This window comes from Podarcis raffonei, chromosome 6, assembly GCF_027172205.1.
Source record: "Podarcis raffonei isolate rPodRaf1 chromosome 6, rPodRaf1.pri, whole genome shotgun sequence".
NCBI classification, from domain to species: Eukaryota; Metazoa; Chordata; class Lepidosauria; order Squamata; family Lacertidae; genus Podarcis; species Podarcis raffonei.
The window spans coordinates 99,244,173-99,262,638 of NC_070607.1; the positions used below are offsets into that span (position 1 = coordinate 99,244,173).

At 52.9% G+C, this 18,466-nt stretch overlaps 3 protein-coding genes across 4 annotated transcripts; 1 reads left to right on the top strand and 2 right to left on the bottom strand.

Moving 5' to 3' along the window:
* The first annotated feature begins 445 nt into the window (after positions 1-445).
* On the top strand, positions 446-4,056 carry ZSWIM1 (zinc finger SWIM-type containing 1). 2 transcript variants are annotated; one of them, XM_053394785.1, is made up of 2 exons: positions 446-520; positions 1,957-4,056. In XM_053394785.1, exon 2 carries the CDS (start codon positions 2,090-2,092, stop codon positions 3,617-3,619), a length of 1,530 nt encoding a protein of 509 aa, XP_053250760.1. In that variant the 5' UTR covers positions 446-520; positions 1,957-2,089; the 3' UTR covers positions 3,620-4,056. The 2 variants fall into 2 exon arrangements, with proteins under 2 accessions (XP_053250760.1, XP_053250761.1); XM_053394786.1 differs by lacking the exon at positions 446-520 and adding an exon at positions 1,719-1,842.
* Positions 4,057-4,449: 393 nt separating this feature from the next.
* On the bottom strand, positions 4,450-6,202 carry SPATA25 (spermatogenesis associated 25). The gene is made up of 2 exons (XM_053394787.1): positions 6,062-6,202; positions 4,450-5,312 (listed from the first exon to the last, which is right to left on the bottom strand). Exons 1-2 carry the CDS (start codon positions 6,180-6,182, stop codon positions 4,516-4,518), a joined length of 918 nt encoding a protein of 305 aa, XP_053250762.1. The 5' UTR covers positions 6,183-6,202; the 3' UTR covers positions 4,450-4,515.
* A 1,298-nt stretch (positions 6,203-7,500) lies between these two features.
* NEURL2 (neuralized E3 ubiquitin protein ligase 2) lies at positions 7,501-12,019 on the bottom strand. Its single transcript, XM_053394788.1, has 2 exons — positions 11,327-12,019; positions 7,501-7,943 (listed from the first exon to the last, which is right to left on the bottom strand). Exons 1-2 carry the CDS (start codon positions 12,012-12,014, stop codon positions 7,828-7,830), a joined length of 804 nt encoding a protein of 267 aa, XP_053250763.1. The 5' UTR covers positions 12,015-12,019; the 3' UTR covers positions 7,501-7,827.
* Positions 12,020-18,466: the final 6,447 nt, after the last annotated feature.

Below are 18,466 nucleotides of genomic sequence, written 5' to 3' on the forward strand. Positions count from 1 at the left end.
AAATATCTTTTTAAAAAAAAGAAAGTGTTGGGGAGCCTGCTCCCCCCTGCTCTGCTTCCCCCCTGCATTTCGCGCCTTCCCTGCCCCGAGATCTCCGGCCGGAGGGTGCGATGCCCATTCCATAAAGAAAACCATGGATCAGACATAGGCCAACCCGGCCCTCCAGCTGTTTTGGGACTACAACTCCCATCATCCCTGAGCACTGGTCCTGTTCGCTAGGGATGCTGGGAGTTGTTGTCCCACAGCAGCTGGAGGGCCGAGTTGGCCTATGTCTGATCCATGGCCAAGAACTCAATGAGCGCCGCCACAGCGCCCTCTGCCGGGCGGCCCTCCGCGCTGCAGCCCGGGGCGGGAATGGCGGAGGGTCACGTGAGCGCCGAGGGCCCGCCCCTCGCCCCAAACGTCACGCGTTTCCTTGGCGACGGCGCAATGGCGCGCTTGGTGGCGAGGGGCGGGGCGGGGCCTGGCGAGAGCGGCGGAGGAGGCGGCGGCGGCGGCAAGATGGCGGCGGCCGGGGACGGTGAGGGGGCGCGGGAGGGGCGGGGAGAGGCGCCGCCTGGGGGCCCGGGTCCGCCCGCCTCTCCCGCCAGCGGGGCTGCAGAGGCCGGCCGGGGAGAGACAGGCTCCGCTGCAGCCGGGGAAGGAGAGGGACGGAGGAGGAGAGGCTGCTTCGGTTTCTCCTCCTCCTCCTCCTCCTCCTGCTTCTTCTGCATTTTCCTTCTTCCTTATTATTCTGTTTCTTTTGCTCCTCCTCCTCCTCCTTTTCTGCATCCTCTGCTTCTTTCTTCTTCTCCTGCACCTTCTCCTTCTCCTGCTTCTGCTTCTTCTTTTCTCTCCTTCTCCTTCTTCCTCTTCTCCTTCTTCTGCTTCTTTTCTCTTCTGCTTCTTCCTCCTCCTCCTCCTCTCTCTGCGCTCCTCCCTGCAGCCATTCCTCCTCTGCTGGCTGCTGTGGATGCCCACCCACCCAGAGAAATCAACTCCAAGAGGAAAGGGCAGCAGCTTAAAAACACCCCCCCCGGTCCCCCCCCATGCTTTTAATGCCTCTGTGGCGGCAGCACTGGTCTGACTGGTGGGCCATACACCCGAAGTTGCTTTGGTTTGTCCTGGACAAGATGAAGCCACAAGCAAATCCAGAGATGTTCTAAGTAGGAGCCTAGGAAGCTGGCCTTCCGGGGGGGGCCTTTATCCCCACCCAGCCCCCCCTGGGGTCATGCCCAGGGCCTCCTGCGCTTTTCCCAGTGGGCTGCAGCGAAGCCCCTTGTGCACATTGCCCTCGTGTTGTGGCAGAAGGCACTTGGCTGCCGTTTGTGGCACAGGAGGATGTGTGAATCCTGTGTGGTGCTGCTTTGTAGAATACAGTCGTGTGATGCCACTGTCTTGTTCAGTTTCTGTGCAGGAGGCTACGCTCTCTTCTGTATAGCTCCCAAACTTTCATATATGTAAAATAAAAAAACACTTAGCCCTGCAAATAAACAGATAAATAGCCTAACTGAAGGGACTGCCTAAGCAGCTTTGTATTTCAGCAGGAGAAATAGATGAGGCCCTGGTGACATTTTCTCCACCTTCCCGTTGCACCTCAGTGCCTCTGATGTCATTGGCAGAACGAGTTGACTTAACTGGGCCTTCTCCTGGCTCTGTGTGGTTTTTTTGTTAACCAGATCCAACTGCTTTGCGTAAACCAAAACTCTTTGTAAGCCGCGTTTGTAGAACAATATAGATGTGAAGCTTGACTCTAAAAATACATTTTTAAAAAAACAATGGGAAACACAATGGAATCCATTTTAAAAAACCACACAATGTGCCTTTTCCATTGCTACTGGTACAGCATCTTCACTCTCTTTGGTGGGTTAAAAATGTTGAATTTGTCACCTTCTAGATCTCATAACCCTTTACACACCAAAACAGAAACACCAATCAGGAGAACTGACTTGGCTTCACCCTTTTCTTTCTCTCTAGGTCCTTCGGTCTGAGACAAACCTTGGTCACTCTTGACCCCAGTGTAAGAGCAGCAGAAACTTAAACTCTTTGCCTGGCAGGAATCCCTGGGGAAAGCTCTCGATAAGGCAGCCGTTCAGGAAGAGAGTGCACGATGGCCCTAGAAACTGTGAAGGAGCTCTTGAGCTTTGACTGCGGCTTGCTGGTGGCTTACCAGGTGTACAAAAGCTCCCAGCTGGAGTCCATCAGCTTTCAGACCAGCCAAATGAGGGACGTCTTCTTACAGCACCCTGAGGTTGTGCTCATTCATCGAACCCACAACCCATGGGGCAAGGCCCTCTACACCTTCGTGGTGGACCAGCCTTTCATGCAGCTGGAAGGGGAGGTGACCAAGGTGATCCACTTCGCAGTCCCCACCAGGGAGTCGGCGGAAGGCCTGGCTCAAATGTACCGCACCTTCAAGGCCTTCAACCCCGAATGGAAGCAGATCAAGACCTTCCTGGTTGACCCGCGCTTCCGGTGGCTGCCGGCGCTGTCGGAAGCGTTCCCCTCTGTGGACGTCCAGCTGTCTGTCTTCCACATATGCAAACACTTGCAGCACAAGATCCAGCAGGTCTCCCTGGAAGCCCACACGGAAAGGCTGGTTCTGAGCGCCTTGAGGAACGCCATGTGTGCCCCCAGCGAGAGCAACTTGAGGAAGCTGTACACCATCCTGTGTGGCTTTGTGAAGCCCAACCGCTTGCCCCAGCTCCACAAAGAGTGGCTGCTCAACGAGAAGATCTGGGCCTTTCACCGCTGGCGGACCTGGGGCCAGTGCAGCCAGTATTTCAAAGATCTGGAGATGCTCACACACAGCTTAAGCCAGATCTTCTGCATAGGACCATCCCTGGAGACCTGCATCACCAAAATAGCAAAGACTTACCAGAAGGTTGTCCAGAAGAGCTCCGCGGAGTCTGCGCCAGGCCCAGGCCCTTTGCTCGGGGAGAACGGCTCCTCCATCCAGAACCTGCTGGTGCTTCGCTCCTCTGCTGCACACTCTCAGAGGTTTCTGCTTCCAAGGGATTCTGCTCCGACCGCCGCGCCGACTCCCCCGAAGCCGGCGGCAGGGGTTGCTGCGGAAGAGTCGGCTCGCGAGGAGGAGGCAGAGGCGACTTCCAGAGAGGCTGAGGAGCGGATCAAGCAGTCCTTGAGCGACATCTGCACAGAGCCAGCGGCCAGGCTGTGCTTGAACGAGTTTGCGGTTGTCCAGAGCTCTGCGCAGTTGATGGGAAACAACGGAGAGGTTGCCAGCATACAGATCCTGGAAGACGCTCAGTCCGTGCGCCACAAGGGCCTCAGCAGCTGCACTTGCCACTTCAGCCAGACCTTCCAGCTGCCCTGCCGGCACGTCCTGGCTGTGCTGAACTCCGAAGGGAAGGATTTCGAGCCCGGCAGGATCCCAGCGCGGTGGCGCAAGGGAAACAGCACATCCCAAGAGGGACAGAGCAGCACCGACGGGCTGCTGGAGGTCCTGAGTTGCTCGTGGGACAAGTTGTTGGACAAGTACCTGGCTGTGTCTTTTCTCACTGCGGAGATCAGCCGGCTTCTGAGCCAGTGCAGTCACGAGGAGTTTGATCGCAGGTACAGCACCCTCCGCGAGCTGGCCGACAGCTGGATTGGGCCTTACGTGCAGGTGAAGTTGTAATTGAGCTCAGGGGCGCTACTGGGAGCAGACCCTTGGGCTCGGCCGGAGACTTGGGGTTAACATTTCATTCAGCTCCGAATGTCTGTGGGGCTCCTCCTTTGTGGGGGGAGCTTTGATGAGCAACCCAAGACTGTGCACACAACTGCAAACCTGTGTTCTTGTCTGAGACTTTGCCGGCAGCTCAGAGGTGCCTGACATGACCTACAGTCCCGTGAAGTCCACCCCCTCGTCTCTCTGCATTACTGTTCTTCTAAGTCAGTTGGTTTTAACCCCACCAGCATGTCTGGTTCTCCATGTCAAAGGGGACCAGGTGTGTCTCCTGAGTCCTTTTTTCCTCTCCCTCTCCCCCCCCCCTTGATTATTGAAACAGGGCCCCCTGCACCCAGCGAGAGCAGGACTTCTCTTTCGTAAATGTCAATAAACAAGTCTTTCCTGTTTGTCGTTTCTCAACATCGGCCTTTAAATACCATTCAAAATCTCATTAAGAAACAGGGCAGGGCTTCTCTGCTGTGGCTCTGCCAGGCGGCTGGTACCGGGCTCAGTGGAAGCGCTCTGTGGGCGTTGTGTCAGACTGGAAACACTGGTGACAGAAGGACACGAGGGGAGAGGGGCAAGAGCTCCAGAAAGCAGCTGCCGTTTGGGCTGTTATGTGGAGAGCTGGGTTATACCTTCCGCCTGGTCCCAAGGAGCCTGGCTGGGTAACTCCTGTGGTGGTGTGGGAATGAAGGGCTGCCTGGGGTCCAATCCAGATAGGTGTTTGGAGGCTTGGGCAGAGGACCTGGCCAACAACCTGCCTACAGAAGCAGAAGCACGGACATAAGCAAAGAGCCTCGCTTTTGACAAACCCTTTATGTTGACTTTTCAAAGCAGAATTAAGCGTTTCTCCCCCCCTGCGCTCACTTCTCCAGCTGCGCCAGGAACAGGGGCAGGAGGCTCCTGTGGGTGGCCCTCTTCCTCTGCTTGTCCCCCCTCTTGCAGGAAGGCCCCAGGCGCTGCATGGCAGCCCACCTCCTCCTCCTCCTCTGTGCTGCCTCCCCTTGCGCGTTGCCAGGCTCCAGGTTCTCTGCCACAAAGCACTGGGCAGCGTGGACCATGTCTTCCTCCCGCACGCCCGGCACGGGGACCGTGGGAATGCCAGCGATCATCATGGCCAGGGTCAGGATGCAGATGTTGGGGGGCAGGTGCAACGGGGGCTGGGCCTCTCTGTCTTTGCCAAACTTGGCCGACATCAGGAAGACCCCGCTGGGCAAGAATCCCCACCTGGCCAGCGCAAAGTCTCCGCCGGAGCTGGCAAAGTCCTTGGGGGGCTGGCTGAGAGGAAGGGGCTGCGGCACAGAGGAGAGGAAGAGCCACCGGTCGCCTGTCTGCTCGGCGGCATATTCCCTGTCCGGTCCCTGAGGGCACAGCTTCCTGCAGCAGAGGCCTCGGTGTGGCTCCCACCTTTCTGGCGCCCCTTGCCCAGATGTGCCCGGTGACCAGCAGGCTCCTCCGCAAGGCGGCTTGGTGTCCGGATCCTGGAGCAGCTGGGGGCCGCTGAGCTGGTGCGGAGCCCCCTGCTTGGCTTGCAGCTTCTTCCTCAGGAGCCCGATGGCAGAGGAGAGGCCCCCCGAAGCCGGGGTCTCCCTTGGCATCCCAGGGTAGAGGCTCGACGGGCCACTCGGTGCCATTTCAACCTCTCTGCTGCCCGATTCTCCTGTCCAAAATAAAGGCGTGTGTGTTGGGGGGGCACCAACTGGAGTGTCTGGGGCAGAGGTGGATTGGCAGGGAGGGTGTGTGAGGAGGACAACTTGGGGGCTCTGGTTCTGGGGCTGGATTGAAGGCGGGGTGAATTGAGGGTGCTAAATTCCTTCCATGCCCTCGATACCAGTTTCCATTGCCCACACACTCACTTGCCTCCTGGTGCTGAGTAACCTTGTTTCCCAAGAGGAAGATAAACTGGAGCGAGAGTCGAGCTGCAGCTGCAATTTTCATTCCGTGGGTTCCCTGCTTCCCGCTCCGCCCCAGAAGCAATCAGAGAGCTTAGGAGATGGTTCCGTGTGTCCCATATCAGCTGCCCCCCCCCCCCGGCCTGCCTCTCCCTCGGGCCTCATCCCTGTAGCGCTGGGGCCTCTTCTCTGGCCTTGTCAAAGAGGGGTTGGGCAGCGGAATGGACCACCTCAGAAGGCGCTGGACTCTTGTCCATTGGAGGTTTTCATCCCTGTCCATCTGCCAGGGAATATTGGGCTGTGATTCCTGCATTGCTGGGGGTGGTCCAGATGACCATTGGGGGTCCCAACTCCACTTCTGTGAGTCTAAGAAAACAGCCACCCATCTCTGGGGTGACATAAAGAGCTGCCTCCATACACCAATTCAGCTGGGGGGGGGGAGGAAAATGTGTGGGGCCGCACAGAGGAGGGCGTTGTCTGCACAAAACACCTTGGGGGATGAAAGGGGAGTCGTTACCTGGACTTGGAGGTGGAAAGAAGCCTGCGGAAGGGTTCCCCATCCCATAATAGGACATGGTGTCGGCTGAGAGCTGGCCTGTGGCTGCCTCAGTGCTGTGCCTGTCCTGAACTCTCCCCATTCTAGAACCAGCGTCACAGGGCTCGGCCCTTACCTCACACAGAGTCCCTGGGCAGCCTTGCCCCTCGGCTGCTCCAAGGAGTTGGGGCCACTTGGCTCAATGGCAGAGGAGGAGGGAAGTCTGGTGAAGCCGGCAGGTTGCTAAGCCTCTTCCGGCCCCCAACATTTGCCCCCCCCATAAGGAGAGCCTGCTGGATCAGGCCAAGGGCCCATCAAGTCCAGCCTCCTCTTCTCACAGCAGCCAGCCAGATGCCCATTATGGGAATCCCAGAAGCAGGATCCGAGCACAAGAGCGATTCTCCCCTCTTGCGGTTTCCAGCAGCTGGCGGTCAAGCGACGCTGCCTCCTGTGGGAGCGAGTTCCATGGGTTATGTGCTGTGTGAAGAAATTGCTTATTTTCCCTTCCCTGAGCCTTCCTGGGATGCCCACAGATTCTAGTGTTAGCAGAGATGGGGAAAACCTTTTCTCTCCTTTTCTCCATGCACAATGCCTCTTCCCTGCGTTTTCTCTAAACCAGCCTTTCTCAACCTGTGGGTCCCCAGATGTTGTTGAACTACAACTCCCATCACCCCTAGCTAGCAAGGCCAGAGCTCAGGGATGATGGGAGTTGTAGTCCAACAACATCTGGGGACCCACAGGTTGAGAACCACTGCAAAAGTCTCAAACACTGCCGCCGTTCTCCACCCTTTGATTGTTTCATTGCTATTTATGTACTGCAGTATCAGGGCAATAAAAGCGAGCCTCCGTCACTTGGGAGCCCTCTGCTGCATAATCAGGAGGGAAAGGGAGCTGAGGTTGCAGGAAAGGGACACTCCCAGGACTTGTTGCTGTTCTAAGGCAGCTTTTATTGAACTGGCATGACTTCCATGAAGCCTAGTGTGCCCCCCTTTCCCCATAGCAGCAACACCTTCTGGGCCTCAGGGGTCTACATAGTCCATTTCTTCCATAAACGCACCACTGTGATGTCAGGTCAGAACAACAGTGGGCCGCTGGGGAACCCACAAAAGTGGAGCCCGTGGCCCTACAAACTTCACACACTTGCGTAGAGCTGCTCCCTCGCCTTAGCTTTACACAGGTGTAGAAGTTAAGTCACCTTCTCCGAGGGAAAGCATGCTTTGTTCTGAGAGCTGGATCAGCGAGAAAAATAGGGCACTTTCTCGCTTACCAAACTCGCTCAAGGCTGAATTTTTCCTGCAGAAACATTCTTAGCATCTTCCGAGTAAGCAGATTCCCTTAGTGATCTTTTTAAAAAAATCTCTTTGCATGTAGGCTGTCTGTCAGAGCATATTCTGTAGTTCCCAGTACACCTAGAAACACCCAGTACACCGGCAGTTGGCCGGTGCTTCCAGTTCATCGCTACATCTTACCATCTGAAAATCAGATCCTCCCTTGGACTGTTCCTGCTATTTCAGGGTCCTGCTGTTGTTTGGAGGGCTGGTGCTGGTGGTCTTGCCCCTTCATTGAGTCTCTCGCCATATACGTGGCTCCCCAGTGGCTAAGTGGGAAGTGAGGCCCATAAGGTGGGCATTCTGGGGACAGAGCAAGGACGAAGCGCAGCTTCACTGCTCTCGGCTCGTTCTTGCGGACCCTCCATCAAGTCTCTTGGGTGGGCGACTCGTGCAGGTGAAGAAGAAGCCCTGGTCACTTCACTCGTATTTGCAGAAGTTCTTCAGCGATGGAGGGAGGTCGAGCCCATCGATGTCTAGCCGGTGGGCAATGTGCTTCTGGATGGCCAGCCGGCAGAGGGTCTGCAGGGAGGGGACTGGGAGGAAAAGAAGAGAAAGAAGGGGTCTTGGCTGTGAGACAACCTCAGCATGAGGATTGGGACCCGTTTCTCTTGGCCGGAGAGAGCAGCCAGCCCAGCCCTAGCAAGACAAGAAACCTTCTGTAGGTAAGAGCTCTTCAACTGTGGAAGTGATGACCTCAGAAGGTGATGGAGGTATTTAAAGCAGGTTGGATAGCCACCTGTAGGGGATCCTTTAGCTGCGATTCTTGCCTTGCCAGGGGCCCAATCCAACTCTACAATTCATCATTCGATGACACTGACCAAAGAGCTCCCTCAATACCTGAACAGCTCAAGGGAACACAGTGGCTGTTGCGAGAGCCCTTAGAAGTACTCCTAGGCTGGGGCATGAGGCAGGAGGCAGCACCCCTACAGCTCTGGAGAGACCTTCCAGCTGAGGCTCAGTGAGAGTGACATGTTTCCTCCTTGCACACGAGGAGGAAGGAGCACCACCAAGAGCCTGGCTGCCTTGCCAGCTCCCACTGAGGGCAGAGGAGCAGCTGCTGGGCCTGGGCTGCTGCAATGCCCTTGTTTGGAAAGGCAGGTAGTTCAGCCTGGCAACACATCTTAATGAGTGTGCCCCAGTTTGCTCTCCTGGCAAGACCTCCTTCCCCTGCGAGTCTCCATCTGCAAATCCCCCAGAGCCAAGTGACCCAAGAGGGAATGGAAGCCCCCTTTTGACTGCGCCCTTGCTGGGCAACGTGAGGAGACCGTTCCTCTTCCTGTCTGCCTGTTTGTAATGAGCTTTCCTGCCTCGGTGGTTCGCCTGGCCTTTTGCCCAACAGATTCACCCGGGCAGCATTTTCGGGCCTCGTTCTTGCAGCAGATTCCTGTCCTAAAGCTCTTGCTTGGGCTCCTTCAGTGCCCCGCACCCCTGGCGCTTATGGTTAAGACGGCCCGGGCTTGTGAATGTTTTTGTTAAGATGAAGGCTTGATACTTATAAGCCCATGGACGGCCAGACGATGAGGTGGCACCACGCCACTTTGGCATGGGGAACCAACTTCCCCCTTCACTCCTCACCCACTTTGCCAGTATGTACATGCCAAAGACAAGCTGCACTCACACCTTGGGTGGAAGCCTCCCTTTGGCTCCCTCTCAGAGGCAGCATATCTCTCTTCACCTCCTGGTGCTTCCAGACATAACTTCCATGTTCCTAACACAACAACCGGGCTTGTTTTGCCAACGCCGCTGCCTCCCTTTCAACACCCTAAAGGCTCCTGAAGACTGAAAAACACCAAGCGGCCTGTCACTCTGCTAATACACTTGGACTGCTTTTGAAGTGCAAGCGGAGTCTTCCAGCAATGCAAGACTCTGTGGTTTGGTTACCATAAGGTCTGCTGTATCAGTTGTGACACGAAGGCTGGCAACATCAACCCCAGTGTGTGGGAATCCTTTGCAGATGCCGGCGGTGCCCGGAGGCAGACATTTATAGCAGGAAGCAGAGGAGGAACGACCGCTGGGAGAAGCGCAGAAAGGAAAAGAAGGCCCTGGCGCAGCTGTAGCAGCACAACCGGACGCCTTCCTTTGCCCCAGCTGCAACAAAACATGTCTCTCCCATATTGGTCTCTGCAGCCACAGAAGCCTTCTTGCTTGGACAGGTCTCATCCAGAGGTGGGGGGGGGGGGCTGAGCTGAGGTGGGGCATCAACCCTGCCTTGGGCTTAATGCTTCTTGCATGCCTTTCCCAGGTTACCAGGAAGCCGAGGGGGGAGGAATTTGCATGCAGGCCAAAGAGGAAATTGGCACGCCTCTCCAAGGAGGTCTGTTCACAGCCTGACATCCCAGAGACAAAAAAAAAAGGCCTTTGCGGAACTAGACCCAGCTCTCAGCGTGTTTTGGTGTAATCCTCTCAGAACTCCAGCCCAATGGTTGCCATTAATTTGATTTTGAATTTATTTTAGAATGAATTTATTTTAGAATTCTGTGTTGCTTTTATTGTTGTTAGCCGCTCTGAGGCTGGCTTTGGCTGGGAAGGGCAGGATATAAATAAAATTATTATTATTATTGTTATTGTTGTTGTTGTTGTTGTTGTTGTTATTATTATTATTATTATTATTATTATTAAGTTGATGGCCATCACTGCCTCCTGTGGAAGGGAGTTCCGTAGGTTAACTACTGAATGCCACATGCAGCTAGGCCACAGCAAGCCCCGTGGGGTGGCTGCATTCCATGGCCTCCCTGAACCTCACACCCGGCCCACCACCTTCCTCCTTGCCACTGGCCACGAAGGCAGGGAAGCAAAGAGGCAAGGACTTTGCCATTGCTGCAGAGTAAACAAACCCTCCCTAAAAATAGATCCCTTGCGCACACGGGACGGAACAGAGCAGCCAGCGCGGGGTGCTTGCTAATTATACCCCTGCTCTGTTGGCCAACAGATAATGCAGCCAGAATTCAGATTACGAGAAAGGAGAGCCTGACTAATCCTTAGGAAGATCTTTCTGGCGGCAAGAGTTGTTGCCTTCCAGCCTTGCAAGGGGCTGGGCTAGATGACCCTTTGGGGTCCCTCGCATGCCTAGGATTCTGTGATCCTCTTTGTCAGGCTCCCTCCTGGATTCCTGCCTCTGTGGCTCCACTTCCTCCTGGTCTCTCTGCTCCCAAGCGATTGGGCTTGACATTCAGACAGCGTGTTTCAGAGCGTTCAAGGCGCTTTGTCGTCTTCTCATAATACTTTGGCAACTGAATCAGTATCATTCCTCTAATGCAGACTTAGGGAGCAGGGGCTTAGGACTCCCAGTGACAAGAATCGCATCTGGAACATTCAGAGTTATCGCTCCATTCCTGCCACTATGCTAGACCAACCTGCTGTGATTCCTGCATGGCAGGGGGTGGGATCAGATGACCCCTTGGGACCCCTTGGGACCCCTCCCAAGTCCACAATTCTAGGATTCTCCTTCCAGCTGCTCTTCAAAGTTCCTTGTTTGTATGGACAGCATTAACCCTCCCTCTCCTCCTGCCTTCTTATATCAGCTGCAGAGCCCTTTGGAGCAATGCCCCCCTTCCTAAGACGACCCAGCAGCCGGCTGCCTGCTTCTGGGCTTGACCTCCTTCTCTCTCCCTCTCCCCTTCACCTGAGTAGCCCACCCAGCTGGTGCCTTGGGGCCATCAGGATCCAAACCTCCAGAAAGTCTCCCTTCTTGTGACAATGCCAGCCACCAGCTTTGATCTGCCTAGGACGCTGCGTCATGCAGTCTGCCCATGGATCTATCTAGCTTAGTATTACACGGGCTGGCAGCAATGCCCCTCCAGGATTCCAGGCAGGAGTCGTCTCTCCCAGCCCCACCGCGAGAGGCTGCCATGAGGCTGCTCCACCTTTGAGCTACGGCCCTTTGCCCCATGCCAGTTTGGGAGCTGGGGATACCTACATCCGTATTCCACCTGGATGAGGCGGACGCTCTTGGTGGAAGCAAAGATGTCGACCACGGCGTAAAGGGGCCGGGAGCCCGGGAGGCCTCTGGCGCTGGGACCCATGTCCTCCCCGTTGATGACAATGTGCATGTCGGCTGTCCCGTCTGGCTGTGGGGCGTACAGCACCCCGATCCTGCTCCTCCGGGCCGTGGCAGGGAGCACGTTGGTCCTGTACAGGTCGTCCAGGAGGTGGCTGTAGCGGCCTGGCCTGCTGCGGCCCACCAGCTTGTCCCGAGGGATCCTGACCTTCTCGATGAGCAAGTAGGGGTCAGAGAAGAAGCCCCTCACCCGGGCGGAGGCCTCTTCCCCGGCAGCGTCCTGGGTGACCCGATTGTGGTTGCGGGTGATGGCGAAGACCCAGCTGTCGCCCAGGTTGACCAGGTCCGGCAGGGAGTACTCGGGCACCGTCTCCAGGCTGCGAGGGTCATGGGCGGTCAGCCCCACCCGCAGGTGGCCGCACCAGCCCAGCTCCTTCTCCTCAATCTCCACCAGGAAGATCTGCCCGGGCGCCAGGGGCTCCCGGCTGAAGCAGACGCCGTTGGCGAAGCTCTCCACGCGGGTGGCCTGGGTGCCCGAAGGGTCAACGCAAACATTGGCCCCGTGGATTCGGTGGAAGCGGGTGGGCGGGTGGCCTGCAGCACTCATCCCTGGGCTTCTCGCGGGCAGGACTGAGGCTATTTTAAGGGGGCTCCGAGTCAGGGCAGCTGCTGTCGCCAGGACACTTGAGGTCTCCAAATAGGGAACGGTGTGAGCTGGCAGGAGCCGGCCAGGTCCTAATGCCCTGTGAGTTGGAAGGAAAGGGCAGCCTGGTCTGCTACAGAATGGAAGCCCTGGGCATCAGGGTGGCACAACGGAGGGCATCATGTGCTGCTTTTGGGTGTGGGCAACTCCAGCTTGCTTCACCCAACGTATAATTATTTGATGGACGGCAATGCCATGAGGTGCGGCAATAATAATAATAAATTTTTATTTATACCCTGCCCTTCCCGGTTCAAAAACTGGGTTCAGGGCAGCTAACAACAGATTTAAAACACCTAATTGTAAAAGCAGCATAAAATACAGTATAAAAACATGAATAACAATAAAATTCAAAGTTCAGAAATCAATTTAGGGGAAATCCATCTAATAAGCATTAGATAATCCCCAGGGCTAGCTGGCTGAATTGGTCCTACTTGGGCCAGCGAGGAGACCAGGGGAGAATTAGCTGTGGAGTCTCAAAGCGGGTGATTTTCATAAAAGGGGAGGTGGAGGGAAGAGAAGGGAAATAAAAGATCAGGCTGTATTCAGATTAAAAGCCAGATGGAATAGCTCAGTTTTACAGGCCCGGCAGAAGGAGGTTAAATCAAATTAATAAATTAAAGGAGGTAATGGGCACTAGCTTAGATGGGGTGGAGGGGGGGACAGAAAAATTGATGATGGTAGAGGAGGATCAACACGGAGCAGATTTTATTTATTTAATGAATTTGTTAGATGTATACCGCCCTTCATCCGAGGATCACAGGGCGGTTGACAGTATAAAAACACAGAAATGTGTAATATAATAACAAACAGAAACAACCACCTACTCCCTCCTTTAAAAGCCATAGGTGGTTTAACCAGCCTAAGGCCTGAGAAAAGAGGAATGTTTCTGCCTGGCACCTAAAGAGATGTAACGAAGGCACCAGGCGGGACTCCCTGGGGAGAGCATTGCACAAGCAGGGAGCCACCACAGAAAAGACCCTTTCTCATGTTTCCACCCCCTGGACCTCTCATGAAGGAGACACACAAAGAAGGGCCTTGGATAATTATCTCAGGGTCCAGGAAGGATCATATCCTGAGCCATTTAAGGTTTCATAGGTCAAGAGCAACACTTTGAATTGGGCCCGGAAACTAACTGGTAGCCAGTGCAGTTGGACCAGGATTGGTGCTTTATGCTCAGACTGGCTGCCAAATTCTACACCAGCTGAAGTTTCAGGAGCAGCTCCTCCTTAAACATGGAACTCCCTCTTGCAGGTGCCAGTGACGGCCACCAACCTTAAAAGAGGATTGGCTAAATTCCTGAAGGAGAGGCTCTCCATGGCTCCTGGCCAGAGGCAGCAAAGCTTTTGAATACCAACTGCAGGAAACAGCAGAAGGAGAGTAGGCTCTTGTGTTCGGATCCTGCTTGTGGGTCTCCCTTTGGGCATCTGCTTGGTCCCTGTGAGAACAGGATGTTGGGCTAGATGGGCCATTGGCCTGATCCAGAAGACTCTGCGGATGTAACAGCAGCTAGCCATGGGCAGCTATACAGAACTTCCATGTTCAGGGGCAGTCTATCAGCGGATCCACTTGCTTGGAAGCTACTACGGGGAGAGCTTGTTGCCTTTATGGCCGTTTGTGGGCTTCATGGAAGCACAGGCAGGACTTTTGGACTCTGAAGTCTTCTTCCTAATGCACCGTTTGGTTGTGAGGACACACAAGCAAGAGAGGCTCAGAAAAATTATTGTGCGTGAAGAAAGCTGCCAGCGCGATGAGCTGTGATTCCTGCGCCACCTGGGGTTGGAGTTGAGCCTTTGGCTCCCTTCCAGCTCTCCATGAAGTACTTTGCACTGCCCAGGAACTTGCCAGGCGCGATGAGGTTGCCTTGGGGTGAGGCAGCAATTGCCACATCGCCCAGAGGTGCATCCCAGGAAGTTGCTCATAAATGAACTAAACAAAGGACCTGTTGACAGCATTCTACCATTGCACTGTGGAGAGTGTATTAACTTATGGTCTATGTGTGTGGTTTGGGAGCTGCACAGTCAGGGAACAAGCTGCAGAGATAGCGCAGGATAGTGATCTCTTTCAGCTTCTGCCTTCTGGAAAAAGGTGCAGGGTTATAAAGACTAGGACTAGCCGCCTGAGAAACAGTTTCTACCCAAATGTGATTTTCGTTTTCAATGAAGTGTAAGGTAGTCTCTGTGGGAGTATATTGTATTTTAAAATGGGGTATCAGAGTTTTTAGGGGCTAACCAGGCTGGGATAGCTGGGATAGCAGGCTTGTTGGTTTTTGAATGTCTTATGTGGATTTTTTTTCAATTTCGTTATTCTGTATTGGACAATGACAATAAAGATTATCGTATCATATAACAGCAGCAGCCAGCAGCCGTTGCTGGAGGGGAGAGGTATAGTAGGAACACACATTCTTCTTTGGCGATCCCTCATAGCCGAGTAAGATTGTCTTCCATGAACACGGTTTTAACAGTGAGTCTGTAAGTGACTGTGGAGGCCAATTCTGGATCCACATGTCCTTCCACAGTGAGGACATTGGTTTCCAGGCAGAAGCTGATCACACTGTGGATTTGCCAAGCCTGCCTTTGTCTCAACACGTTTCTCCCTTGTGTCCTGAGTTCGAGTGGTTTCACAAGAGTCTGGCTTGCAAGGGATCCTCCTCCCTCCTCCCTCGGAGTCCCTCGCCAAAGCCCGGCTTATCGTGCTGCCTGAAGAGCTCAGAGGAGGGAGGGAAGGAAGACGAAAATGAAGAAAATGAATTTCGATAGGGACAATCAAAGCTCAGGTTCTGCACTCAGGAATCCTCTGATGCACAAATACAGGCTGGGGGGGCACCTGTTTCAAGTAGCAGGAAAGAATTTGTGGGGGGGGTTTCTTTGGAGACCACAAGTTAAACAAGAGGTGGGGGTCCCTGATTTTTAAGCAGGGGTTGGGTGGCCATCTGCCAGGGATGCTCTCCCTGTGGTTCTGGCATTGCAGGGGGTTGGACTAGATGACCCTTGAGGAAGGGTTGCCCCACGAAAGGACTTCCCCCTACATTTCTGGGATTCAGCCACCAGAAACAGCGTCTGGCCAGATTCTGCCGTATTTTCTTAAAAATAGCTGAAAAAACTTCTTTTCCTTTTGCTCTGGTGCTCGGATCCTGCTTGTGGGCTTCCGATAATAGACATCTGGCCGGCCCCTGCGAGAAGAGGGTGCTGGAGTGGATGGGCCCCTGGCCTGATCCAGCAGTCTCTTCTGATGCCCTCCAGTTCTCAGGCCAATTCTCTGGCGCACCAGGCGCCTGGTGAGCAGTCCATGAGCCACTCTCCCCAGAATCAGCCATGGATGATTCAGAGTTGGGGGGCAAAGAGCTGTGGAACCCCATAAACTGACAGGCTTTGTCATGATGGTGATGAGCATCTGCAAGCAAGAGTATTCTGTCAGCAGACGGCCTGAGGCAATGGGCCATTTGCCCAGCAAGCCTTTGGCCACCCCAACTGGCCTGGCCAGTCTCCCCATCACGATCCCGTGTCCCCTCCCTGGGGGACCTTGTGACTTGAGTTCTGTGCCCAGAGGAGGAAGTGACTCTTCAAAGAGAAAGAACAGCAGGTGCTTCTTGTGTGGGTGGAGAAGAGGCTCCCTGATATGGCGACATTTGCATCTGGAGGGTGACGCTTGCACAACAGGGATCAGCTGCTTGTGACCCAACGGGGAAACTGACGTCACACTCGGGGTTTAAGCCACAAACGTCCTTCCCTAAAAACCTTCCTTCCTTCCACCTGCTCTCAGACAGCTGAAGTCAGCTGAGATGGCTGGCCTGCTCCCCAAGGAAGGTCTGGCCATTTTCTTGAATCCTCAGCCATTCTGTTCAGGCTTGTCCCACCAGTAGATAATAATAATAATAATAATAATAATAATAATAATAATAATAATAATAATTTATTTATTTATACCCCGCCCATCTGGCTGGGCTTCCCCAGCCACTCTGGGCGGCTTCCAACAAATTATTAAAATACCTGTAGATCCCTGGCAGAGACATCACCTTGCCGACAAAGGCCCGTATAGTTAAAGCTATGGTTTTCCCAGTAGTGATGTATGGAAGTGAGAGCTGGACCATAAAGAAGGCTGATCGCCAAAGAATGGATGCTTTTGAATTCTGGTGCTGGAGGAGACTCTTGAGAATCCCATGGACTGCAAGAAGATCCAGCCTATCCATTCTGAAGGAAATCAGCCCTGAGTGCTCACTGGAAGGACAGATCCTGAAGCTGAGGCTCCAAGACTTTGGCCACCTCATGAGAAGAGAAGACTCCCTGGAAAAGACCCTCATGTTGGGAAAGATGGAGGGCACAAGGAGAAGGGGACGGCAGAGGACGAGATGGTGGGATAGTGTTCTCAAAGCTACCAGCATGAGTCTGACCAAACTGCGGGAGGCAGTGGAAGACAGGAGGGCCTGGCGTGCTCTGGTCCAGGGGGTCATGAGGACCAATTTCCTTCAGAATGGATAGGTCTGATTTTCTTGCAGTTCATGGGACTCTCAAGAGTCTCCTCCAGCACCAGAATTCAAAAGCATCAATTCTTTGGCGATCAGCCTTCTTTATGGTCCAGCTCTCACTTCCATACATCACTACTGGGAAAACCATAGCTTTGACTATATGGACCTTTGTTGGCAAGGTGATGTCTCTGCTTTTTAAGATGCTGTCTAGGTTTGTCATTGCTTTTCTCCCAAGGAGCAGGCGTCTTTTAATTTTGTGACTGCTGTCACCATCTGCAGTGATCATGGAGCCCAAGAAAGTAAAATCTCTCACTGCCTCCATTTCTTCCCCTTCTATTTGCCAGGAGGTGATGGGCCCAGTGGCCATGATCTTCGTTTTTTTGATGTTGAGCTTCAGACCATATTTTGCACTCTCCTCTTTCATCCTCATTAAAAGGTTCTTTAATTCCTCCTCACTTTCTGCCATCAAGGTTGTGTCATCTGCATATCTGAGGTTGTCGATATTTCTTCCGGCAAACTTAATTCCAGCTTGGAATTCATCCCGCCCAGCCTTTCACATGATGAATTCTGCATATGAGTTAAATAAGCAGGGAGACAATATACAGCCTTGTCCTCCTCTCCCAAGCTTGAACCAATCAGTCGTTCCATATATATTACTAAAAAGGAAACAAGCTACCCGTAAGGGCTCTGCTGCATCAGACAAGTGGCCCTATAGCAGGTCCCATAGCCTGCATCTCATAGGAGCCACCCAGATGCCCCCCAAGGAGGAAGGAGGGCAACAGCCCCCCCCCCTGTGTAGCTCACCCTGCCATCCCAGCATATTAGGAACATGCAGGAAGCTGCCTTTGGCCGAGTCGGATTCCATCGACCATAGGAGCCAACTCCGAGGGGCTGAGGTCCCTTCAGGGCCCCCAATAAAATATTTGAGCCCCACCCCAAGTTGATGGGCATTGCCATTCAGATGATGGGCATGTGCACCCAAGTTTGGCCAACACGGGGTTACTGCTTTCAGTTTGATTTTATATGTTGTGATCACCCTGAGACCTCCGGGTATAGGGTGGCGTATAAGTTGAATAAATAATAATAATAATAGTGCTTTTTTCTAAATATATATATATAAATGTTTAGGGATGCTTTCATTTTGAGTCTAGAAAATCATCATTTTATAGTTCAAATCGGGGGAAAGGGAATACAGGAGACTGAGGTTTTTAAAGTCATAATTAGGAAAAATTCTAGTAATCAGAAATAAAAGAAACAGTACATGAGAAGTCAACAAGGAGGCCATTGAGAGGATAAAGGAAGTCTTGTATTTTTAGGTTATGCTTTCTTTGTGTAAGGGGATAGGAGTTTAATTTTGAGAATGAAATTGTCAATGGTGGTGGGTGGGCTTGTTTGTTTGTTTGTTTGTTTGTTTGAGTTGTTGTGGACTATGTTGTAAATAAAAAATAAAAATAAATAAATAAGTACCGGTAAGTACAGTAAATGGACAAAAGTACAAAGATTTATAAAATGTTTAGGGGTATGTGTCCCCCTGCGTCCCCCCAGAAAAAAGCACTGATAATAATAATAATAAATAAGTAATTTAAAAAAAATGATAATATAATTATAATTATCTGTGGGATTGAGTGCAGGTATGTTTGAACATTTTTAAGGATTGTATGAAATGTATGTTTGTATGCTTGTATATTGGCAATATGTGTGTATTAATGCTGAATTATTTTAATAATAAATACTTTAAAAAGAATTATAATGTAATGAATAATAATTAAACTAATAATAATAATACTGACCGTGAAGGGCCCTTGCTCCGTCAGGAGGTCGGCGATGTAGCTAATCACAATAATAATAATGATTTTGTAAATAATAAACATCTTCTTCTTCCGCGCAGGAGATT

What these genes read in the sequence shown, in the direction of transcription:
- ZSWIM1 (XM_053394785.1), top strand. Translation starts at nt 2,090, where the DNA reads ATGGCCCTAGAAACTGTGAAGGAGCTCTTGAGCTTTGACTGCGGCTTG.
- SPATA25 (XM_053394787.1), bottom strand. Translation starts at nt 6,182, where the DNA reads ATGGGGAGAGTTCAGGACAGGCACAGCACTGAGGCAGCCACAGGCCAG. An exon ending in CTTTCCACCTCCAAGTCCAG is followed by an intron (nt 5,313 to 6,061) that starts GTAACGACTCCC and finishes TATTTTGGACAG; the next exon opens with GAGAATCGGGCAGCAGAGAG.
- NEURL2 (XM_053394788.1), bottom strand. Translation starts at nt 12,014, where the DNA reads ATGAGTGCTGCAGGCCACCCGCCCACCCGCTTCCACCGAATCCACGGG. An exon ending in CATCCAGGTGGAATACGGAT is followed by an intron (nt 7,944 to 11,326) that starts GTAGGTATCCCC and finishes TTTTCCTCCCAG; the next exon opens with TCCCCTCCCTGCAGACCCTC.